The sequence below is a fragment of the Drosophila eugracilis genome, unplaced genomic scaffold (genome assembly GCF_018153835.1).
Source record: "Drosophila eugracilis isolate 14026-0451.02 unplaced genomic scaffold, ASM1815383v1 contig_90, whole genome shotgun sequence".
Taxonomy (NCBI): domain Eukaryota; kingdom Metazoa; phylum Arthropoda; class Insecta; order Diptera; family Drosophilidae; genus Drosophila; species Drosophila eugracilis.
Window position 1 is genome coordinate 3,548,572 of NW_024573812.1, and position 19,251 is coordinate 3,567,822.

The 19,251-nt window shown below is 42.9% G+C and overlaps 7 protein-coding genes across 10 annotated transcripts; 1 reads left to right on the forward strand and 6 right to left on the reverse strand.

The window, feature by feature from the left end:
• Positions 1 to 13: 13 nt before the first annotated feature.
• Positions 14 to 925, forward strand: LOC108112681 (anaphase-promoting complex subunit 10). Its single transcript, XM_017222872.1, has 2 exons — positions 14 to 237; positions 297 to 925. The coding sequence occupies exons 1-2, from the start codon at positions 99 to 101 to the stop codon at positions 743 to 745; spliced, it is 588 nt and encodes a 195-aa protein (XP_017078361.1). The 5' UTR covers positions 14 to 98; the 3' UTR covers positions 746 to 925.
• Positions 758 to 3,957, reverse strand: LOC108112680 (ras-GEF domain-containing family member 1B). The gene is made up of 6 exons (XM_017222871.2): positions 3,779 to 3,957; positions 2,668 to 3,619; positions 1,875 to 2,612; positions 1,673 to 1,816; positions 1,410 to 1,615; positions 758 to 1,355 (listed from the first exon to the last, which is right to left on the reverse strand). Exons 2-6 carry the CDS (start codon positions 3,457 to 3,459, stop codon positions 1,106 to 1,108), a joined length of 2,130 nt encoding a protein of 709 aa, XP_017078360.1. The 5' UTR covers positions 3,460 to 3,619; positions 3,779 to 3,957; the 3' UTR covers positions 758 to 1,105.
• Positions 3,958 to 4,411: 454 nt separating this feature from the next.
• LOC108113362 (procathepsin L) lies at positions 4,412 to 6,098 on the reverse strand. 2 transcript variants are annotated; one of them, XM_017223928.2, is made up of 4 exons: positions 5,986 to 6,098; positions 5,539 to 5,752; positions 5,271 to 5,479; positions 4,412 to 5,207 (listed from the first exon to the last, which is right to left on the reverse strand). In XM_017223928.2, exons 2-4 carry the CDS (start codon positions 5,749 to 5,751, stop codon positions 4,502 to 4,504), a joined length of 1,128 nt encoding a protein of 375 aa, XP_017079417.1. In that variant the 5' UTR covers position 5,752; positions 5,986 to 6,098; the 3' UTR covers positions 4,412 to 4,501. The 2 variants fall into 2 exon arrangements, with proteins under 2 accessions (XP_017079417.1, XP_017079416.1); XM_017223927.2 differs by having other exon boundaries at positions 5,539 to 5,757; positions 5,986 to 6,028.
• Positions 6,099 to 7,234: 1,136 nt separating this feature from the next.
• Positions 7,235 to 8,570, reverse strand: LOC108112093 (procathepsin L-like). Its single transcript, XM_041819693.1, has 3 exons — positions 8,322 to 8,570; positions 8,050 to 8,255; positions 7,235 to 7,979 (listed from the first exon to the last, which is right to left on the reverse strand). Exons 1-3 carry the CDS (start codon positions 8,565 to 8,567, stop codon positions 7,262 to 7,264), a joined length of 1,170 nt encoding a protein of 389 aa, XP_041675627.1. The 5' UTR covers positions 8,568 to 8,570; the 3' UTR covers positions 7,235 to 7,261.
• A 713-nt stretch (positions 8,571 to 9,283) lies between these two features.
• Positions 9,284 to 10,764, reverse strand: LOC108112359 (procathepsin L-like). Its single transcript, XM_017222187.1, has 4 exons — positions 10,641 to 10,764; positions 10,414 to 10,562; positions 10,149 to 10,354; positions 9,284 to 10,086 (listed from the first exon to the last, which is right to left on the reverse strand). Exons 1-4 carry the CDS (start codon positions 10,762 to 10,764, stop codon positions 9,369 to 9,371), a joined length of 1,197 nt encoding a protein of 398 aa, XP_017077676.1. The 3' UTR covers positions 9,284 to 9,368.
• A 713-nt stretch (positions 10,765 to 11,477) lies between these two features.
• Positions 11,478 to 11,779, reverse strand: LOC108112481. The gene is made up of 2 exons (XM_017222343.1): positions 11,681 to 11,779; positions 11,478 to 11,615 (listed from the first exon to the last, which is right to left on the reverse strand). The coding sequence occupies exons 1-2, from the start codon at positions 11,777 to 11,779 to the stop codon at positions 11,478 to 11,480; spliced, it is 237 nt and encodes a 78-aa protein (XP_017077832.1).
• Positions 11,780 to 13,293: 1,514 nt separating this feature from the next.
• Positions 13,294 to 19,251, reverse strand: LOC108113363. Of its 3 annotated transcripts, none has more exons than XM_017223930.1 (4): positions 18,663 to 19,251; positions 15,846 to 16,221; positions 15,564 to 15,713; positions 13,294 to 14,512 (listed from the first exon to the last, which is right to left on the reverse strand). In XM_017223930.1, the coding sequence occupies exons 1-4, from the start codon at positions 18,712 to 18,714 to the stop codon at positions 13,609 to 13,611; spliced, it is 1,482 nt and encodes a 493-aa protein (XP_017079419.1). In that variant the 5' UTR covers positions 18,715 to 19,251; the 3' UTR covers positions 13,294 to 13,608. The 3 variants fall into 3 exon arrangements, with proteins under 3 accessions (XP_017079419.1, XP_017079418.1, XP_017079420.1); XM_017223929.1 differs by having other exon boundaries at positions 15,564 to 15,716; positions 18,663 to 19,250; XM_017223931.2 differs by lacking the exons at positions 15,564 to 15,713; positions 15,846 to 16,221; positions 18,663 to 19,251 and adding an exon at positions 15,111 to 15,557.

The following is a 19,251-nucleotide window of genomic DNA, read 5'->3' on the forward strand; positions in this document are numbered from 1 at the left end:
ACCACGTAATCAAACAAAACATTTATTTGTGCGTACTCAAACAGTTTTGTGTTAAATATATTTTATCTTTAGAAAAACCTACAGCTTTATTTGCTGCAATGGCAGCCTCAATGGATGAGGATATAGCCGCAAATCCTTTGCCGAGCAGTGAAGAGGATCCTTTGGCCGAGGAGAGGCTAGGATTCGTGCGAGAAGTGGGGGCACAAGCAGTTTGGAGCCTCTCCTCCTGCAAGCCGGGTAATTTTAGTTTGTGCTGATCTTTTGTACAATTTTTAATATAATTTTTGGTTTACCAGGATTCGGTGTGGAGCGTTTGCGGGACAATATCATGGATACTTATTGGCAATCGGACGGACAGCTTCCCCACCTCGTCAACATTCAGTTTCATAAGCGTACCAACATTAGTCAGATCTTCATATACACGGATTACAAGTTAGACGAGAGTTACACTCCATCGAGGATCTCCATACGATCCGGGACGAACTTCAATGATTTACAAGAGTTGCAGGTAATGGATCTCACCGAACCCACCGGCTGGGTGCAAATACCAATCAAGGATGGGAACGTCAAATCCATTCGAACCTTTATGCTCCAGATTGCTGTGATCTCGAATCATCAGAATGGCAGAGACACACATATGCGGCAGATACGTATTCATGCTCCCGTTGAGGGAAAACATTACCCACTTGAGTTATTCGGAAAATTTGGTACTGTCGATTTCCAGAAATTCGCTACCATTCGTTAAGGAACGCTCATGCTTAATTGAAGTCTTTTATTTTTGTGTTTTTTGGGGGTATATAACTGCTAAAATACAACATTTAAAACATTACTTTAGTAATTGTAAGCATATTTTTGGTGTTTCTAATTAAATGCCTGTCTCTTGTATATATAAATTGATTGAAAATAAATATATACCATCGTCTAAGCTTAAGTACAAATTAACAAACACAATGGAAGTGTAAGAGTTATTATTGTTACTGCTGTATCGCGATACAAATGCAAAATGTGAAAATGGAACGCAAACAAAGGTGTGCGAGGTTTATTGCATTGCTTTTCTTGTATATTATTTTGCACTATCCCGAGGATTGTCGTTAATGAATGGTGATTATGTGTTCGATTTTTTTGAAGCCTTCAGCGTCTTGTAATGATCTTTTTCCTCGCCGTTCTCAGGTGGCTCACACTCGTAGGAGGCCTTCATCAAAAGATCCTCGGTTAGCACCTCCGCCTTCAACAGATAGGACACCACATTGGCAAGCTGTTCGTAGGGACAATCGAGACGCTGCCATTTATTGAAGTTCTGCAATTGGGTGCCCAAAAGGAGGCACTTCTCAAAGTTAAGATTGCCGTTGGCCAGCCTGCAAATGGTTATGGTTAATTTCGAACTTTGAATTCTAAGCAAGTTGGAATACTTCGTTTTATGACTCTCGTTAATGGCATGCAAGTCTTTGAGGAACAGCGAGAAGAACGGAATAATGGCTCGCTCGATTTTGTTGGCCGTATCCCTTTCAGAGCGCCAAACAGCTGCCTTCATGGTAGATCGGTAGTTGAGAAAGTTCGAACTGGGGTCCATTTGATGCTCTAAGCCCTCGAATTTTGTCGTTTGAACTTTGGCCCACTGAGAAATAAAACGATATTAAATTAAACCATAAACGTCTTAATTAAGAAGACTCACCGTTTTTTTTAGACGAGCTATGGCAGTCAGATTTAATGCTGTTAGAATGGCCATCAAACTGTTAAAGTTGCCTGTGTTAAAGCATTCTAGAGCTGTCTCCACCCAGAAGTCAATCATTTGTGCTCTCAGAGACTTTTTGCCAAGCTAAGGGGTAAATTATACTTTCAATTTAGTTTTTTCTGTATTAATTCAAGCTCTTTACCTTGAGTATTTCCGTGGCAGTCAAGAAGCTCAGCTGATTGAACCACTGTACATAGCTGTCGATTGTCACCCGGCTGATAAAATTCGAACCCAAGGTACCCGCCTTGGTTTGGCTTATGCATGACTTTAGCTCATCTCTTTCCAGTATTTCAATAAACTCTTCGAGGCGTATTTGTGACAGATAGGCATATTCGATGGCATACAGTTGGTGTGCCATTTCAAAAGCATTGCTGACATTGTTGAGTACATTGTCTATTTTATAGACATTGGCTGCAAACCGTTTCAGTGACTTAATACTGCTTTGACGTCCTAAGGAGCTTGCTGAAGATTGCTTGGTCAGCAGATACTGCAGTTGGCTTCTTCCCTTTTCGGCCCGTTCCGCTTGAGATTGAGAAATACCATCCAAAAAGGCAGGCATTCCTTTGACATTCCGCATTTTCTCCAGCTCTTGGAGCAGTATCTCGTAGCTAAAATCTCCAGGACAAAAGCTTATCCAGCGGTTTAGAAGACAGATCAGGTTATCCTCCTTTCCTTGGCTCTTGGCAATGATTTTTGACATTAGCTCATGAGGCGGAAAAAACAAACGGGCAGAGGTCAAAATGGCAAACTGTACAACCTCATCGCTGCCACTGATTAACAAGCTGACTAGCGAATCAAGGCTGCCCTCCTTGGGTATGTCTTTGGGGTAAACAGACGATGTTTGGCAATCGGATGGCGCTGTGATCTGCAAGTGGGTGTTCTAAAGCGGCCAAAGTATTAGTTTATCGGAAAATACCAAGCACTACAGAACTAACCAGGATAGAAACGGCATCCGCCTCATCTGCGGAGCTAGGAATGTCGCAGTACAAGGAGTCGGTCAAAGTGTCACGTGGATGTGACCAGGGCGCACTCATGGACACGCTGTGGAAGAGGCCATCATGCCCGGAGTCGCAGCTGCTTATATTCGAGCTTTTGTCCCCAATTGTAGTGGACGAAACAGATCCGATGACCTGATCAGATCCAGTAATGGCCGAGCTGCTGGACATAAGAGAAGCATTCGAGAAGGTTTGGTTCAGCTGTCGACCCAATGGATCAGGCGGACGTTCGTCTGAGTCCGTGGCCTGTGAGGCGAACGTAGAATTCGAAGCGGTTCGGTATTTGAGGGCGTTCTCGGGAGTGGCACGAGCCAGGGCCGACTGCTGCTTGACAGGATGCCAAATCTCCTTCTGGTGTGATTGGTGGTTAAAGTTCTCCTTTGTCTCCACAGTGCGTTCATCCAAAATCTGTCCGTTTCGCGATACTAGCACCTCTTCCGTTGTGGTCAACGAGGACTTCACGGTCAACGAGGTCTCTACCTCGATGGGTTGTTGGGCCAATCCGGCGCGGAAGAGTAGCTGATTTAAATGCTCCACCGAAGGCATTTGGCCCTCTAGCAAAGCAGCCTTGATGGCACTGGCATCATCCGCCGGCAGGCCGTCAAGTTTTACTGGCACTCCATTGACCAGTAGAACCTCTTCCTGCTGCATCGAGGAGGAAGTCTCGCAATCCACAATCTTGACATCCTTGCCAAACATGGACTCTACAGCGTTCAGGATATCTTCGTCCATGGTTGGGAGAGGTTAAACGATTTGGAGAGGATGCAGTCACTAGAGGATCTCTGGATCTGGCACGATTAGCCTTTCTGGCTGGGTTGGTTATTAAATGCGTTATGACCACAATGGGACTCTTTGGATTAGTCGCGATGCACATGCACTATCGCGTACATTTCTGGAAAGGGAGGGACAAGGGGAAACTTTGATTAGCACATACAATGGGACAAAGACAGGTGATCCGGGGCTTTAGATTCGCGGTCTGGTGACAACGCCCACTTTCCCAAGAGTGGGCTGGTCTCTTCTGACCAGAACGTCGCTTCTGTAGCGGACACACCTGCCGGAACACTGTTGCGCGGTGGCCTTCCATGGGACGCACTGCCGCCATTCGTCATGGCAATCGCCGCCTGCTATTCATCAAATTTCCTCCGTCACGCCGCGCCTAATATAGTTTAATTCGCCAATTGAGTTAATTTATTTCTATTATTGTTGTCTCAGGCAGTGTTACCAGATGGTGATAAAACTGTTAACCAACGGTAATGTTTCACTAAAAAATACTACAAAAATTCAAACAAGGGCTTGATTTTAAAAATCTTAAAGAAGAAAACACTTATTATAATAACTTTTATAAAATAGTAGTAAGCATTAGTAATAATTTACGTGTTATTCTTGTTTTCGTAGGATGTGTTTCACAAATTTGGGGAATACTTTATTCAAAAACCGATTAACTAAAAATGTATTTAAATTTACATAAAATCTTAAGTGGATTGTTACTATCGATACTTATTCAAGTTGTCGACCATCAAATCATTTCACTTAATCTGGCAACGCAGCTTGGGGAGATTTCTTTTATTTAAAATTGAGCGATATTTTCCGTTACGAAACAGGAGAAAGGTTGATTGAATTATATTCATAAGGTATTATTGAATTATATTTTAAGTAAAAATTTCATTCAGTCATTTAATTTAAATTACTTTTTATTATTTCGTTTTATTCAAAAATCGAAGGAATCAACGTTTGCAAATCCTTTTAAGAATTTTATATATTTCAGATTCCTTTCCTAAACCACAGGATAGGAGCACTCGTCAGCGATGAAACAATAGTTCAGGCCACGTGGCAAACGGAAGTAGCCCGCCTCGCCCCAGGTGTCGTCCCACGAGTTCTTGACGATCCAATAATCCTGTCCGTTTTCTGATCCGTAACCGACGACCAGGATTGAGTGGTTCGGTTCCCCTTGGTTGCATTCATTGTCGTTGTAGATGCCACCGGCATAGTTCTTCAGGCTCTCCAAGCCATTAACCGAACAGGCAATTGGTCCCAAAGTGGCCACCACCTTTTTCATCTGTTCCTCGTCCTTGGGCGGGATTGCGGCGAATCCCTCAAGGTGGGCACCGGATTGGCTGCCGTCGTATTTGCACTTGTCCTTGTTGTCGATGTAGGGATATGCGCCAGCCTGAGACACGCCCTTCTGCACTTCATCGATAAAGCAAAATGCGGCCTCCTGGAAACCACCATCGCAGCCATTTAGACCAAAGTCCTCCACAGGACCGCAGTCGACTAGATTCTGTTCGGAGAGATTTGGCAGGCTGCCGGTTTTGCGGAAGGTGTGACCCTCAATGGCTCCGGTGGTGGCAAAGGCCCAACAGGAACCACAAGTTCCCTGGAACTTCACAGGAGTAACGCCTCCGTGCTCACGCCAATCAAAGGAGTCTGGAACGGGACTTGGTGGAATGCTGACCTCCTTCAGACTAGCGGCAGCACGAGCTCTGTGGAAAGAAATAAAAATGATATAACCTTATTCTGTCTGCAGTTGAGAATTAAGCACTTACTTAGCTTCGGGACTCCTTTTCAGACCGGTCAACTGCTTCAGGAACTCAGCATGGGTCAGATCAGCAAAGGCGTTTACGGCCTGCTTGAAGGTGGCGGCTCCTCGGGCGAAGGCCTCGTTTCCGGCCTCCACCAGATTCTTGGTGGTTGCAAAGGCACCCTCGTGCAGAGCCTGATCAGCAGCGGAGAGGTATGTCTTTCCTGATTGAGCCTGCAAATAAAATTAAAGTTTAGTTTTGTGTTTTACAGAAGCAGCTCTAGACATCTCACCAGGAAGTCACCAAAGTTCTGGACATTTGACAGCAGAGGCACCTTCGGCACAGTACTGGCAATGTTGCTTACAGCACCCTGAATGTTACTTGCTGCATTTTGAAAAGCTCCGGCCACTGGATTGTTACCCAGGCCTCCAAACCCTCCAAAACCTCCGAATCTTTGGCCAGATACTACAGCCACCAGCAGTGGAAGAACCAACAGAAGCTTCATTCTGATCTTCGAAAGAAACGATTAATTGGTAACTTATAAGACGCGGATTCTCTTGGTCTAGAGATTGCAATGATGAGCTAATTGGGGAAATACGGTTGATCTTTGCGTTGTGGTAATTATCAGCCGATGCAGTTGATTTATATATATATATATATACATATATATATATATATGCATAAGCGAATCAAGCAAACCGAGCGAATAATCGCCATTAATCGCACCCAATAGACTAACCTTATACGATCACACGGTCCACACAAATGTTTTTGGCTCGACTGGCGGATGGAGCTTATATAGCTATTAGACTAGTGAGTTTCAGGCTATAAACTCGGCAACCTCGCCCCCACCCGGCCCAATCATATCCATAAATCCCAAGTCCAGTGACTCGGAATTATACAGAAATCGAAACGCGTTGATTATATGTGCTATAACTGTTTTGATGTGTGCTATCTGACGATATTCGCCAAGTTGTTTGGGAACTCGTCTTGCTTCATTAGCGCTCTGTAAGATGGTATAGAATATATGGGAGAACACCGAACAATTTAGAACAAAATCTAGTTTGGAGCAGATAAACACCGCATAAACGAGTAATAAAAAATAGGGAATATAAATCTTGATTATTTGGCTCTTATGTCAGCAACGATTACGCATTCAGTTGTTTCTATCTGGGTGCATTGATATTTCGTCGCATTCAGTTTCTCGTTTGCAATTAACACTTTTAATCCCTTTCCAAGTCACTTTGATAACGTATCTTTTCTGGAAAAACCGGAACTCAACCAAAAACCCGTCGTTAAATTCGAGTAAATTAAGTAATACGAGAGAATCTGAACCGCACGGGGGCAAAAATTCAATTTTAAAAGCTTAACACGCTTAAGTTCCGTTTTCACTTAATCAAATCCGCCGTTAAAACAGGATTTCAAAAAATCTAATCGAAATAAATCAAATAATCTTTCTTGACGATAGAAGTGTGACAGTGTGTCCGAATTAATTATTATTAATTTTTGAAACAGCTTGATTAGGTATAAATTTACATATGTAGAAACCTTCAAAAAATGGAAATTAATTGTGCATATTAAAAACTAACCCTATTCACCTAGTAACATTTCAGATCACATCAAATGGATTCTGTTTGTGTGTGTTTATATTTAAGCAAATTATGAATAAATATAAAACAGTAGCTAATTCGAAGCAGCAATTTTTTCCAATATGCAGAAGATCTTCAGATGTAAATAATCTTATTTCTTCTTCGGTTTCCCTTGGGGAAGCCCCCATCTGTCTGGGAAAACAAGTTTTTTATCTAAATTAGGTGACTATGGGTTAATATATTACTGAAGACCATGAATATTTATAGTTGATCAACTTATTTATAGTTAGTTTATAACTCCAGCTGACCAACCCGAATGTTTGTTTTCAATGTTATCTATTTTAATTTAATTAACTAATTAAAAACGTTTTAGTTCAAATTGCTTGAAGTAATGTTGTATTTATTTGTTAATACAAAATATTTAATTTAAGAGTTTTTAACCACTGGGTACGAACACTCGTCTGCGATTTTGCAAAGGTTTTTGCCGCGCCTAATGCGGAAGTAGCCCTTTTCGCCCCAGGTAGTATCCCAAGAGTTCTTGACGATCCAGTAATCCTTTCCATTCTCCGAACCATAGCCCACCACCAAGATCGAGTGAGCCAAGTCTAATTCGTTGCATTTTTCGTCATTAAAAATACCACTCCCGTAAAATTGCAAGCTATTGGATACGCTCACCGAGCAGGCTACGGGCCCCAAGGTGGCCACCACTCTCTTCAGCACCTCCTCGTCTCCGGGAGGAACTACCCCGAATCCACTCACGTGGGCACCCAATTCGTTTGGCTGGAATTTGCATGATTCCTTACTGTTGACGTATGGATAACTTTCGGCCTGCGAAACTCCTTTCTGATTCTCAGAGATCCAGCATAAGGCTGCCTCCTGGAATCCACCTTTACATCCATTCAGGCCAAAGTCTTCTCGCGGACCACAATCGATCAGATTTTGCTCGGAAAGATCAGGCAGAGTGCCCGTAGCGGCAAATGTGTGACCTTCGATGGCCCCGGTGGTGGCAAAGGCCCAGCAGGCGCCACAAGTGAGCTGATTCTTCACCGCGCTAACGCCTCCCTTCTCCCGCCAATCAAAGGAATCCGGAGCGGGTGAATCATCCAAAAAGTCAACCTTCTTGTTGCTGACAGCAGTATGCGCACTTAAAGCAAGAAATTATTGAAGGTTTTCATCTATAAATATGGGGACTGATCCAAAATTTTTCTTCTCACTCTGATTCCGACGACCGAATCCGACCGGTATACTTCTTGATGAACTCTTCGCGGGTCAGATCGGCAAAAGCATTGACTGCCATATGGAAGGTGAAGATACCATTTACAAAGGCTTGGTTTCCAGCATCCACCAGATTCTTGGTGGCGGCAAAGATGCCCTCACGGAAGGTTCGATCTGCTTCGGAAATAGCTTGTCCCGTTTGCTCCTGCAAACAGGATTACAATTTAAATATTGGTTAAATATAATGGGCTAGGAGTCCTGAAAATCCCACCAGAAAATCGTCAAATTTCTTGACGTTCGCAAGCTCTGACACTTTGGGTAAAAAATTGGCAACGCTGTTGACGGTTCCCTGTGCCACATTTGAAAAAGCTTGGGCAGCACCATCTGCAAGTCCTCCGGCTATATTTGCGAATCCTCTAGCCACATTTCCAAATCCTGCCAAACCGTCGCTGGCTCCCCCAAATCCTTGAGCAAGTATCGTCGTTATTAGGAGTGGAAGAACAAATAGGAATTTCATTTTTATCTGCGGAATAAATAATTGGTTATCTTTTGGTCCAAAATTTTTTCTTTGGCTTGTAAGAGAACTCCCTTCCAGAACAGTACAATAAGGTTTAAAAGTTTATAATATGGGGATAAGGAATTTTAAAATTGAAACACTTTAATGTGCGGTAATTCAACCAACCGTTCCGAATTCACTGATACTAATATGTTCTTTACCGCCTTTTATAAACTTTGATTTAGACCTGAATTTTTAATTTGAATCTGGAATAAAGATCAGCTATGCAGAAACTTGTATTTTTGGCGAAAGAATGCACTTAATATATAAATTAGTACTATTACTTTGTGCTAAATTTAGAAGAAGAATTTAGAATTTTGTATATAGATTCGTAAACATATTTTACTTACCATTGAGTATAACCTCTCCCGATATCTACAATTTCTTCAAAGCTGTTAGATTGGATGAGGTTCAGCATCTCCCAAGAGTTCATCCCTACCTACAGGTGGACTTCGGAGACAAGGAACGAATAAATAGTAGCTTAACTTGGAATTTCCAAGAAATATCATTTCATTTGTGAAGGCCTTAGCATTGATTTGGTTGGACTTCTTGTACTTCAATGTATCCATGAATACCGAGCACCGAATCTAGTATATTTTCAAAATATTTAACGCTAAATAAAAATGGTTACTTTGCATACATTTGAATTTAATGTTTAAACCGGCTAAGCAAGAAATGACTTGCATTTATTCAAAGTGATCCAATTTTATAACCCAGAGGGCTATTTAAAACATTTTTAAACATAAAAGTTAAACAATCTGACTAAGCGTGCGTTATCAAAGGATAGGAGCACTCAGCTGCGATTTGGCAGAAGTTCTTGCCGCGGAGCAGGCGGAAATAGCCCTCCTCACCCCATGAATCATCCCACGAGTTCTTGACAATCCAGTAATCCAAGCCATTCTCCGATCCATAACCAACAACCAGGATGGCATGATTCAGCTCGCCCTGGTTGCATTCGTCGTTATCGTAGATGCCTCTCTTGTAGTTCTTCAGGGTGTCTGTAACGCTAACCGTGCAGGCCAGAGGTCCCAAAGTGGCCACCACCTTTTTCATCAGCTCCTCATCTCCGGGGGGAATGACCCCAAAACCACGCATATGGGGGCCAATGTCACTTGGCTCAAATTTGCACGATTCCTGTTTGTCGACGTACGGATAATTTTCGGCCAACGGCACACCCATTTGATTTTCATGGATCCAACAAAGAGCAGCCTCCTGGAATCCACCATCACATCCATTCAATGAAAAATCTTCTGTTGGACCACAATCAACTAGATTCTGCTCGGAGAGATTGGGCAGTGTGCCTGTTGCGGCAAAGGTGTGGCCTTCAATAGCCCCTGTGGTGGCAAAGGTCCAACAGGATCCACAAGTGCCCTGGTTCTTGACAGGGGTAACACCTCCTTTCTTCCGCCAATCGAAAGACTCTGGAATAGGCTTATCTTCGGGAACGGTGGCCAACCTTCGGCTAGATGCTGTCCTAGCGCTATGGAAAATAGTTACAAATTAAACAATTTTTAGCACGTTTATCCGAAAAGCTAAACTTACTCCGTTTCAGGTGACCTCTTGCGACCTGTCTTTTGCTTAAGAAACTCTTCATTGGTCAAATCAGCGAAGGCATTCACTGCCATCTCAAACGTGGAGAGTCCTTTTGCGAAAGCCTCATTTCCGGCATTTACCAGATTTTTGGTGGCAGTGAAAGCTCCCTCACGCAGAGACCTTTCCGCTGCAGATAATGTCTTTCCAGTTTGGCTCTGAGGAAGATTTCCGATTATAGTCGACTTTTTATGAAGTAGAATCCCTAAAATCTCACCAGGAAGTCATCAAAGTTTTGGACATTTGTCAACAGTGGCACTTTGGGCACAATACTGGCTATGTTGGACACCACACCCTGTGCAGCGTTGGCTACATTGGATAGAGCTCCACCCAGTGTTCCTCCAGCTGCCCCGGCGAGTCCTCCAGCTGCCCCAGCGATACCTCCAGCTGCCCCGGCGAGTCGTCCAGCAGCATCTGCGATTCCGCCAAGTCCCGCAGCTGCACTACTATGGCCTCCTAATCCACCAGTTGCCCCTCCAAATCCCCCGAATCCGCCGCCACCAAAATTTCCGAATCCCTGACCAGAGACCGTCGATATCAGAAGTGGAAGCAGCAACAGGATCTTCATTTTGAACTGCGAGGGAAATTAAAGATTACTAATTGGTAATCTAATATTAGATATAAAAACTTCTAAGGAATGAACAATCTTCATTGTTTTCGGTTTACTTGTCTTATATTTTTTGCTTCACTAATTATTGGCACATCTTAAATTAGCACCATTAATACTATTTTAGCACGTCATTTTGTATTGAGTTTTATTTTATCACCAAAAGCAATTAAAAGCTCGTCGTATAACGCAAGTCAATAACATATTACGACACAAACGACATTTTTTATTTATCTCAATGAAGTTAAAAACAAACTGGTATTGTAATTTAAATTCATTAAATTGAAGTTCCCTATGATTGAAATCCATTTTGTTTCGAGTAACTTAACTAACCTTTTGAGAAGATGTACTGACGCTACTGTCATTGATATCGTTCTTTTATAGGTTTCTTTCACGGTTTGCTTTTTTTGCGTTGTCGTGCCAATTTAATTAATCTGAGTGTAGCTCAAAACTAGTTCACAAGTCAAACTACCAACTGTCTATATATATATATATACCTTTTTCGCACTGAACCGTAGGATCTTTTAAGAGTGAAATAATACAAAATTCTATAAAATAGATTTTTATAGAATCTTTTTATCATTACTATTTGAACACAACAATAATATATTTATAACTATTTATCTTGCTAAAGGTTGTATAACCATTCAATATATATTATTATTCCATGGAATCTATCCACTCTTGCGACGCCTGGCTTGTCCGGGCCGCGATTCCTGGGCTTCGTGAATGGGCGTGGCCTCTGGCAGGAAGATAATGGGTTTTCGCAGATCGACTGGAGGTTGCGCCCAGTTTTTGGTCATAGGAAAGCGCTGAATGATATACAAAAAAAAGAATGTTACTCTATTTTATAGTTTTTTGATAAATGAGTTCTTACCCCACTGGGTCCATTAGGAGATCCATGTCCCACCTGGGGAAAAGCCAAAGAAAGGCTGGCCAAAGTGGCCAGGAAAGTCAGGACCAGGATTACTTTCATTGTGAACTTGTAAAGGATATAACGTTGTGTCAAGAGAACTGTTTGTCTTGCACTGATACTGGACACTCCAGCAATATTCCCTTATATAATCCGAAAAAGTCAGAACTTTCTCTTGCGCTGACTTCCGGTACTTCCGGACACACTGAATCATTTGCATGCACTCGAAAAAGTCTGGATATTTAAAAATAACTCCCATATACGAGCACTTTTGCTTTCTGGAGACGACCAGAGATTCAGCCGGATTGGGGCATACCCAGTTAGCAGTTACTTACTGTTCTCCGATATTCTTGGTGCCTTTGGGAAAAGAGAAAAAATAAAGAAACCAAGAACCGGAGAACCAAAGAACCTTTTTTATATTCGTTCGTTGGACCCTGCTATACATTTCAAGGTTGTCTTGGCATCTGCTGCTGCTTTTGCTGCTGCTGCCATATACCATATATGTATGTCCACATACACATTTCGCTGTGTGTGCTTCTTTCATTAACCACTTTCAGCGGCAGAGCAGCAGCACAACAGCAACAGCAACATCATCGGGCCAACAGCAACAACATCAGTCAACAGAACTTCAAACGAAGTCAGTCGTCTGCGCATGCGCGAAGGTGGAGCTCAAGATGAAGATGAAGATGAAGACCAAGATGGAGCAGCAGGTGGGCAGGGAGGTGGAATGTAGAATATGGCATGGGATGGAGGGGGGGGAAAGAGTCTTGGCCAAAGGCCCCTTTTTGATCTGCTGGTTAATGTGTACTGTGGCAACGTCGCAACTCCATCTTCATCCAATTGTTGAACGACACCGACACACATAAAACTTGATGTGATGCGTCTGCGTCTCGGAATCCTCTTTAAATTAAGAAAGATGATTTGCAGATTTGAATGCAGACACGGACATGGACTTGGGCACAGGCATGGGCATGGCCATGGGTATGGACACGGGCAGCGTGATGTAAGCCCACCGAGGAATTTATTTATTCTTCAGCCGCTGGCTCTCGCAGAGCGAGTGCAATAAAATTCCTCAGCACACACTTCAGTTTTTAGAGCCTTAGCAGTTAATTTACGATTATTGGCTTTCATCTTCGTTTCGACTAAGCCAAATAAATCTCAGAGACTTCTTTATGATTTTCGCTTTGGCCATGGTCAAGGCGAGCCGTTATGAGATATCTCTTGGCAATGGGAAGGCACAGATTATTACGATTATATTCTATTATTGGAGGGGTTCCTCTTTTACAAATGATTCAACGAAAGATTACATCAGTTTTTTGGGGGTTTTCCACAGGGGAACCTTAAGTGCCTTAAGTATTCTTAATAGTTTTCCCCTGAAGTTACGGAAGATCTTTTTTAATCCCCACTTAGGGGTATTATATATTAACAGTGCATTCAACTTGGCCAGAATTATTGTCATCTTACAGTTCCTAGAATCCACAAATGTAAGTTCTTTAAACTTATTTTTGATTTTGGGATCTACCTTGCTATATATAGCAACCCATAAAGATTATATATTACTTAAAAAGCCAATCAACTTATTTACTTATTACGTTTATTAATCAAGAGTTTCCTTTTTTGTGGTGGTTGTCATACAATTAAAGCATACAATACATATATATTTATATATAGATTAATGTCTTAGCTCCTTTAATCTCTCTTGCCGGATCGTTAGTTTTAGCGGGGTCATCGCTTGGTATCGAGGTCCTCAGAGAGAAGCGTCATTTTCGGACATGTCCGGCCGGCTATCGAAAATGTTCATTCCTCAGTGGAACCCGGATACCCAATTAGATAACCTCCTCGACCCAAACATACACACACAACTTAGGCTAGTGGCTTCTACGGGGACATGCTTAGTTGTTGGCCGCCAATGGCTTGCCCAGGACACGCATGGCATTCGAGTAGTCCGAGTCGATTTGTGGGATGATCTGCTGTTCGTTGGGTCGCAGGGTGCGTATCAGATCGTTGAGGGACAGGGACGATTGGGGTGTCAGTTCCTCCTTGGGCTGCTGCAGCTCCTGGGAGCTGGCCATTTTCTGGAAGTCTTGGGCAATCTGCTTGATGCGCTCCTCGATAGCGGCAGCTGGGGATTCCGTGGAGCTGGGTAGGGCCAATGGTTCGTTGACCTGAACGGGAGCTACTGGGGACTCGTTCTCCGACTCGGTTTCACCTTCAGCTTCCAGATCGTGCTCCCCATCCGCCTCAGCATCATGTTGGGAACTCTCGTTTTCCTCAGCCGTAGCTGGAGCTGGGGCCGAATCCGTTTCCGAATCGTGATCCTGTTGCTGTAACTGTTGCTGCACCTCCTCAATGGAATGCATCTCGGGATGGAGTTCGTTGTCGCTCAGAGGGAAAACATGTTCCTTGATGTCGCCATCGCTGTCGTTGCCCAATTCACGAGCATGTTCTCCAAAGTTGTCGCCTTCATGCTCCTCGTCGCCTTCTCCCTCAGCCTCATGGTCGTCGTGCTCCTCGGGCTCAACATCGGTTTCCTGGTCGTCAACATCGACATCAGCGGAATCCGTATCGGGCAGGGAACGATCATGGTTCAGTTTGAAGGACATAAAAGAGGGTTGCTGCTGGGAGCTGGAATCATCAATCAGCCGATGGCCCACACCTGGCGAGGATTTGGCCTTGGCAGCGGTGTACATGGCTCCACTGGTGGACATCAACAGGGGCAAAGGAGTGGTGGTGGCAGCAACATGCAGGTTCATCAGTGAGGCAGGAGTCCTTGGGGTTGTCGAGGTGATGGGACGTCTATATGGTGGAGAATTGAAATGGAGAAATAATGAAAATTGTTTAGTTTCATTCTCTGATTCCTTGGGCGGTTCGTGGGCGTGGTTAGTGCGAAAGTTGCTTAGACTAAAGTTAGTTAGTTGAACACAATTCATCATGACAACATCAACAACAACAACAACAGCAACGAGAGCGATACAACATCTAAGGAAGCTAAGCCCCAAACCACCAAACAAAATACATTTTTTGGCGCTCATATGGGAGGGGTCACAAAAGTCAATGCAATCTTAAATTACCTTTAAAAAAAAGGTTTTTAAAAGAAAGATTTTGATACGTTCTTACCAACATTAGTAACTTAACAACGCTAAAGATTGCATTAACTTTCTTTAATTTGGACATCCCATTGGCGTCTACAAGGTAGTGTTCTTTTTGTAAGCTTTTTTTTTTGAGATCTTAAAAATTTCAATTTAGGATTGAGTAGAGTTTTAGCAAACCATTTTAACGGCTTGACTTGGAGTGGCGTTAGTAAGAAGTCGCATTAGTCTTTAGATGTACATATGCATATATAGATTGTGTGTGTAGTTATGGTAGATTGGTTACGATTTGGGGTTTAGCTCACCTATTTGTTCATTCTTTTTGCAAATTCTGTGTTTTTTTTTGGGGAATCGAATTAGGATTCGCCTTCTGTCAATGTGTGTATGTTTGTGTGGTGTGTCTGTGTGTGTGTGTCTGTGTATATTTGTGGTCAACTAAAGTAACTTGTGTTTAATCACTTTATCCTTGCGTAATCTCTTGATCTGGTTTATCTTTTAGTTTAAGTTTTTTTTATCTGGTATAAATATGTTTTTTCGCTTTTGTTTTACTTAATTAGGGACATTTGTTTAATTGCCACTTGCGGGCAGCTCGTATAGCAAATTAATTAACGTTAATTATAGCATAATTTGTTTATTGCATTATCAATATTCTTAGTTCCTCCTCCAATCAGTGCTCTCTTAATATCTGTTCGATTTATCATGTGGTTGTGTAGAGTTGTGGAGTTATGTGGAGTGGCTCCGCGGTCAAGTGTCCTTACCCCTGCGCCGACGAGACGGGGATGCTGCCATAGTTGTAATAGTAGCAGCGGGTCTGCTCGCAGATGAAGTCCTTAACGGCCGAGCAGTCCTCGGGCATCCACTTGAGCGTGGGCTGCTTCAGGATCACGCATCCCTTCTCGGCGCCACTGCTGCTATAGATTGGAGAAAGTAAACAGAAAGGATATCGATGTAGATGGATACAAGTTATACAGGAACAAAGAAACAGGGCAAAAGGTGTTATCCTTTTTTCTCTGTGTACCATTCCAGTCAGGACTACTTACCTGTCGCGAGCGGTGCGCTGGGGGGAGGTGTTGCTATTATGATCAACGGGATCGAGCAGACCGGCCTGAATGGCGTCCGCCGAGTTCTCAAAGAAATCAAAAGTGGCATTGAACGGCAGACCAGTGCTCATCCATAGGAACATGCCCGTGCCCAGGCGATTGCCGGAGGTCCAGAAATCGTAGTTGCCGTAACCGGCATTCTTCAGATACGTGGTCATCGACTCGGCCTTCTCCTTCGTCTCAAAGGAGGCCAACTGCAGGCCCAGAGAACGGCAATACTGATAGGCCAGGAAGTAGTTAAGCTCCGGGGAATAGGGATTCATTCGGCTGATAAAGTATTGCACTCCATCCAGGTGAATTGTCGTAATGCGTTGACCTGTAATACCAGATAGTTCAAATATATATCATAAAAGTTTATATGAAAAGTAAGACTATATAACCTTAGGTGAATGAACCTTCTTATAAGTCTGAAATCCGAACGCAATTGGAATCGCAATGCGTAACCGAAATAGCGAAAACGGTAACGGTTTCAGCTTCGGACATCGCATGCGTAATCGCAGAAACATCATTAAATGGGATTACCAAAAAAGTGGCTAGCCATCGTTGGACCCAACTCCATAAAAACAAACCAAGAAGAACAAAACTTTGGACCCCCAAAATTGGACGCGTGATTCATGATGATGATGATGATGATGACCAGGAGCATTTATGCGGTCCCTGACCTCTGTCGGCTAATTACACAAAATCCGAAATGGGGAATCAAGGTGCTGATGACATTAATTAGCCCGCTGGTCAGCACCGAAATAAAGACGAAGAGACAGAGACCCAACCGAATCTTATGTAATCGCTGACCCGAGAAGTAAAGTAAAGTGAAAAGAAGAAGACTGCGAGAGGCTGGGAACAATGCAAGATGACAGTGACTTTAATTTTGGTTTCAGGGTTCAGATTGGGGTTCGGGATCGGGGCAACAGGTAGCCAAGGGACAAAGATCTTGGCCCTCTCAAAAAGTATCTGTGTACACACACATACCTGTGTGTATGTTTGGCCCTTACAAAGCGGCTCAAAAGATAAACACAAATACCAATGTGAGTACTTTGTTTTCCAACCGACTCAACGAACCCTTGGCCACTTGGCCATTTATGGCACTTGTCGTGGATGGATATTGGATATGGGATGTATAGGCAAGGGCCTAGACATCAAGAGAGTTCCAGTGTTTAAACACACACACATATATACAATACCAAGTGTGTACTCTGCTCGTATATGAAATTATTTCCGGCGATTTAAATGCAAGACACACACAAAGTCAAGTCAAAGTCTCCCTCCGATGGAATGATGATGATGATGATGATAGACAAGTCGCTGTGAAGATTTATGAATGAAACGATTTTTTGGGGAATTTATTATGCGTCCGAAGAGCTGAGATTTCTATCTGGCTAATAAGAATAATGATCATGCGATGATATCAGAAGCTCATCGGGAAAAAAGAAATTCTTAAATTTCATTTTAATAGGGCAATTTAAACTTGGAGCTGGAGGGAATCAGATTCAATTCAGGCATTAATTTCACCAAATGAATCCCAGCTTAATGGCGAAACTAAATCGGATTCGAAGTGGAAGATAGTTCTCGACTCTTGGCCAGAAGATAACGAGCCCCGTCCCAATTGCAGTTAATTTGACACTGACTTTGAACGTGAATTCGACTGCGGGATTGGGAGTAATATCAAGACCAAGACCAAGATCGAGATCGGAATCGGGTTCGGGATCGGGATAGGTAACCCCATAATTGGGCAGCGCAGAAAAGAACCCTGCAGCTCTCGAGCACCATAATTTCCTAAGGTAATTACGCTTGGCCAGCGATAGATCGCGAATCTAGCACGTCTCTAATGATGCAGTCAAAGTCAATGCTAGTGTTTGCCGGGACTCTGATGTGGATGCTGATGCCATTGCCGTAGGATGTGGCTAACTCTAGTTATTTGTTGGCACCTAACATCCCTCGGGCCAGTTAGCAGGCAAATCATTATAATGGAGATGGCGACTGGGATAAGCAGAGGGAAATTGATAAAAAAAAAAGCCAGTTTGTTCAGAATCGGGAATGGGAACAGTGCTGGTGGGGTAATCGATCAGTGGAGAGCTCTCAGCGTAGACTGACAACGACTGGAAACCAGAGACTGGAGATTGAAGACCGAAGAATCGATGCAAAAACACCGACCAGACTTAATGACTGCGAATCTGATTCGGATATAATGATGGGAATGCATCATTCGTTTCGCCAGAATCTCTTTTTTTCTCCTTTCCTCGTTTTTCAGGCTTGGCTGGATTTTGCAGTTCTTTGGAACTTCTTTTGTTTACTTGTTAAATGGGAGATGCTAGGAATAATTACAGACTTTTCTTGGAGATTGAATTATCATTGAGAGACAGAGGTAAGCTGCCAATTAGCAAGGCATTTAGAGATGCGAGGATAAAAACATAATTATTTCATTGCTTTATGTTCTCAGAAGAAGTTTAATTTAGTAGTCACGTTTAAGACATGGTCTGCGTTTCAAAAATTTAGTAAGAAGTATTACTTAGATTGAAAGGATGATAATAATGAATCGTGTTAAAATAAGACTACATTTATTTATCGGCATTTAAAGAAAAAATTCTGGAATAAACCCGCTTTTAAGAACTGTATTTAGTTTTTTAAGTCCTTTTAATCCTTTCAAGCTAACGATACTATGTATATTAAATTCAAATAAAGAAAGCAGTGACAAAACTACAAAATATAAACACCTACATACACAAAAAAAATCAATCAAAATTCAGTGACTTTACTAACCTGCAGCGCATGCCAAGAGGCTCAGCAGGCAGAAGAGTACGATTTTGGCCATCTTTTCTTCGGGTGGTTGGATTGTTAGGAGCGCGAAGCACTATCTGATTGCCACTGGCGACGATCGGAGAATACGAATCGGGTTCTCAGCGTTTTTGAGGACGCGCGTTCGAGGTGGTGGTTAGAGTTTGGAGTTCTGGAGTTTAGCACTTCACGTCGCGTTCACTGCAAGCCTTCGTTGTCGACTGATCGCTCAACTGATCAGGCCAATATCACGCAGCCGCGAATGTCCGCCAAGAAGTCGGGAATGGGAATCGTTGTCCAAGAAGCCGAAGAAGCCAAGAATGACGAAGAGACTCGCTGCTTCCAGAACACCAGCGATTCCAGTTCCAGTTTCCTCTTCCAGTTAACGAAGTGTACACACACACCGACACACGTTTTCACACTGATGGTTTGGCTAACAGATACAGATACGGATTTTAAAGGCAGCCAGCAACTTGTGTTAATCCTTAGATCCCGAAATTGGAATTGGTAATTGGAAATTTTAGATCCGCTGAGCTTCTGTTCTGGCCAAGTTAGCGCTGGTAAATGTCGGTTG

Excerpts from the sequence above, each read along its gene's own strand:
- LOC108112093 (XM_041819693.1), bottom strand. The coding sequence starts at position 8,567 with ATGAAATTCCTATTTGTTCTTCCACTCCTAATAACGACGATACTTGCT. Across the intron at positions 8,256-8,321 it reads AGAAATTTGACGATTTTCTG|GAGCAAACGGGACAAGCTAT; the intron begins GTGGGATTTTCA and ends TCCTGTTTGCAG. Across the intron at positions 7,980-8,049 it reads ATTCGGTCGTCGGAATCAGA|TGCGCATACTGCTGTCAGCA; the intron begins GTGAGAAGAAAA and ends TCTTGCTTTAAG.
- LOC108112681 (XM_017222872.1), top strand. The coding sequence starts at position 99 with ATGGCAGCCTCAATGGATGAGGATATAGCCGCAAATCCTTTGCCGAGC. Across the intron at positions 238-296 it reads CCTCTCCTCCTGCAAGCCGG|GATTCGGTGTGGAGCGTTTG; the intron begins GTAATTTTAGTT and ends TTGGTTTACCAG.
- LOC108113362 (XM_017223928.2), bottom strand. The coding sequence starts at position 5,751 with ATGAAGCTTCTGTTGGTTCTTCCACTGCTGGTGGCTGTAGTATCTGGC. Across the intron at positions 5,480-5,538 it reads AGAACTTTGGTGACTTCCTG|GCTCAATCAGGAAAGACATA; the intron begins GTGAGATGTCTA and ends TTTTATTTGCAG. Across the intron at positions 5,208-5,270 it reads AAAAGGAGTCCCGAAGCTAA|AGCTCGTGCTGCCGCTAGTC; the intron begins GTAAGTGCTTAA and ends TTCTTTCCACAG.
- LOC108112680 (XM_017222871.2), bottom strand. The coding sequence starts at position 3,459 with ATGGACGAAGATATCCTGAACGCTGTAGAGTCCATGTTTGGCAAGGAT. Across the intron at positions 2,613-2,667 it reads CGGATGCCGTTTCTATCCTG|AACACCCACTTGCAGATCAC; the intron begins GTTAGTTCTGTA and ends TGGCCGCTTTAG. Across the intron at positions 1,817-1,874 it reads CTGCCACGGAAATACTCAAG|CTTGGCAAAAAGTCTCTGAG; the intron begins GTAAAGAGCTTG and ends TTTACCCCTTAG.
- LOC108113363 (XM_017223929.1), bottom strand. The coding sequence starts at position 18,714 with ATGGCCAAAATCGTACTCTTCTGCCTGCTGAGCCTCTTGGCATGCGCT. Across the intron at positions 16,222-18,662 it reads CCTCTTGGCATGCGCTGCAG|GTCAACGCATTACGACAATT; the intron begins GTTAGTAAAGTC and ends CTGGTATTACAG. Across the intron at positions 14,513-15,563 it reads CCCGTCTCGTCGGCGCAGGG|ACGTCCCATCACCTCGACAA; the intron begins GTAAGGACACTT and ends TCCACCATATAG.
- LOC108112481 (XM_017222343.1), bottom strand. The coding sequence starts at position 11,779 with ATGAAAGTAATCCTGGTCCTGACTTTCCTGGCCACTTTGGCCAGCCTT. Across the intron at positions 11,616-11,680 it reads CTCCTAATGGACCCAGTGGG|CGCTTTCCTATGACCAAAAA; the intron begins GTAAGAACTCAT and ends TATATCATTCAG.
- LOC108112359 (XM_017222187.1), bottom strand. The coding sequence starts at position 10,764 with ATGAAGATCCTGTTGCTGCTTCCACTTCTGATATCGACGGTCTCTGGT. Across the intron at positions 10,563-10,640 it reads TGGATTAGGAGGCCATAGTA|CTGGAGGACTCGCCGGGGCA; the intron begins GTGCAGCTGCGG and ends TCGCTGGGGCAG. Across the intron at positions 10,355-10,413 it reads AAAACTTTGATGACTTCCTG|AGCCAAACTGGAAAGACATT; the intron begins GTGAGATTTTAG and ends AATCTTCCTCAG.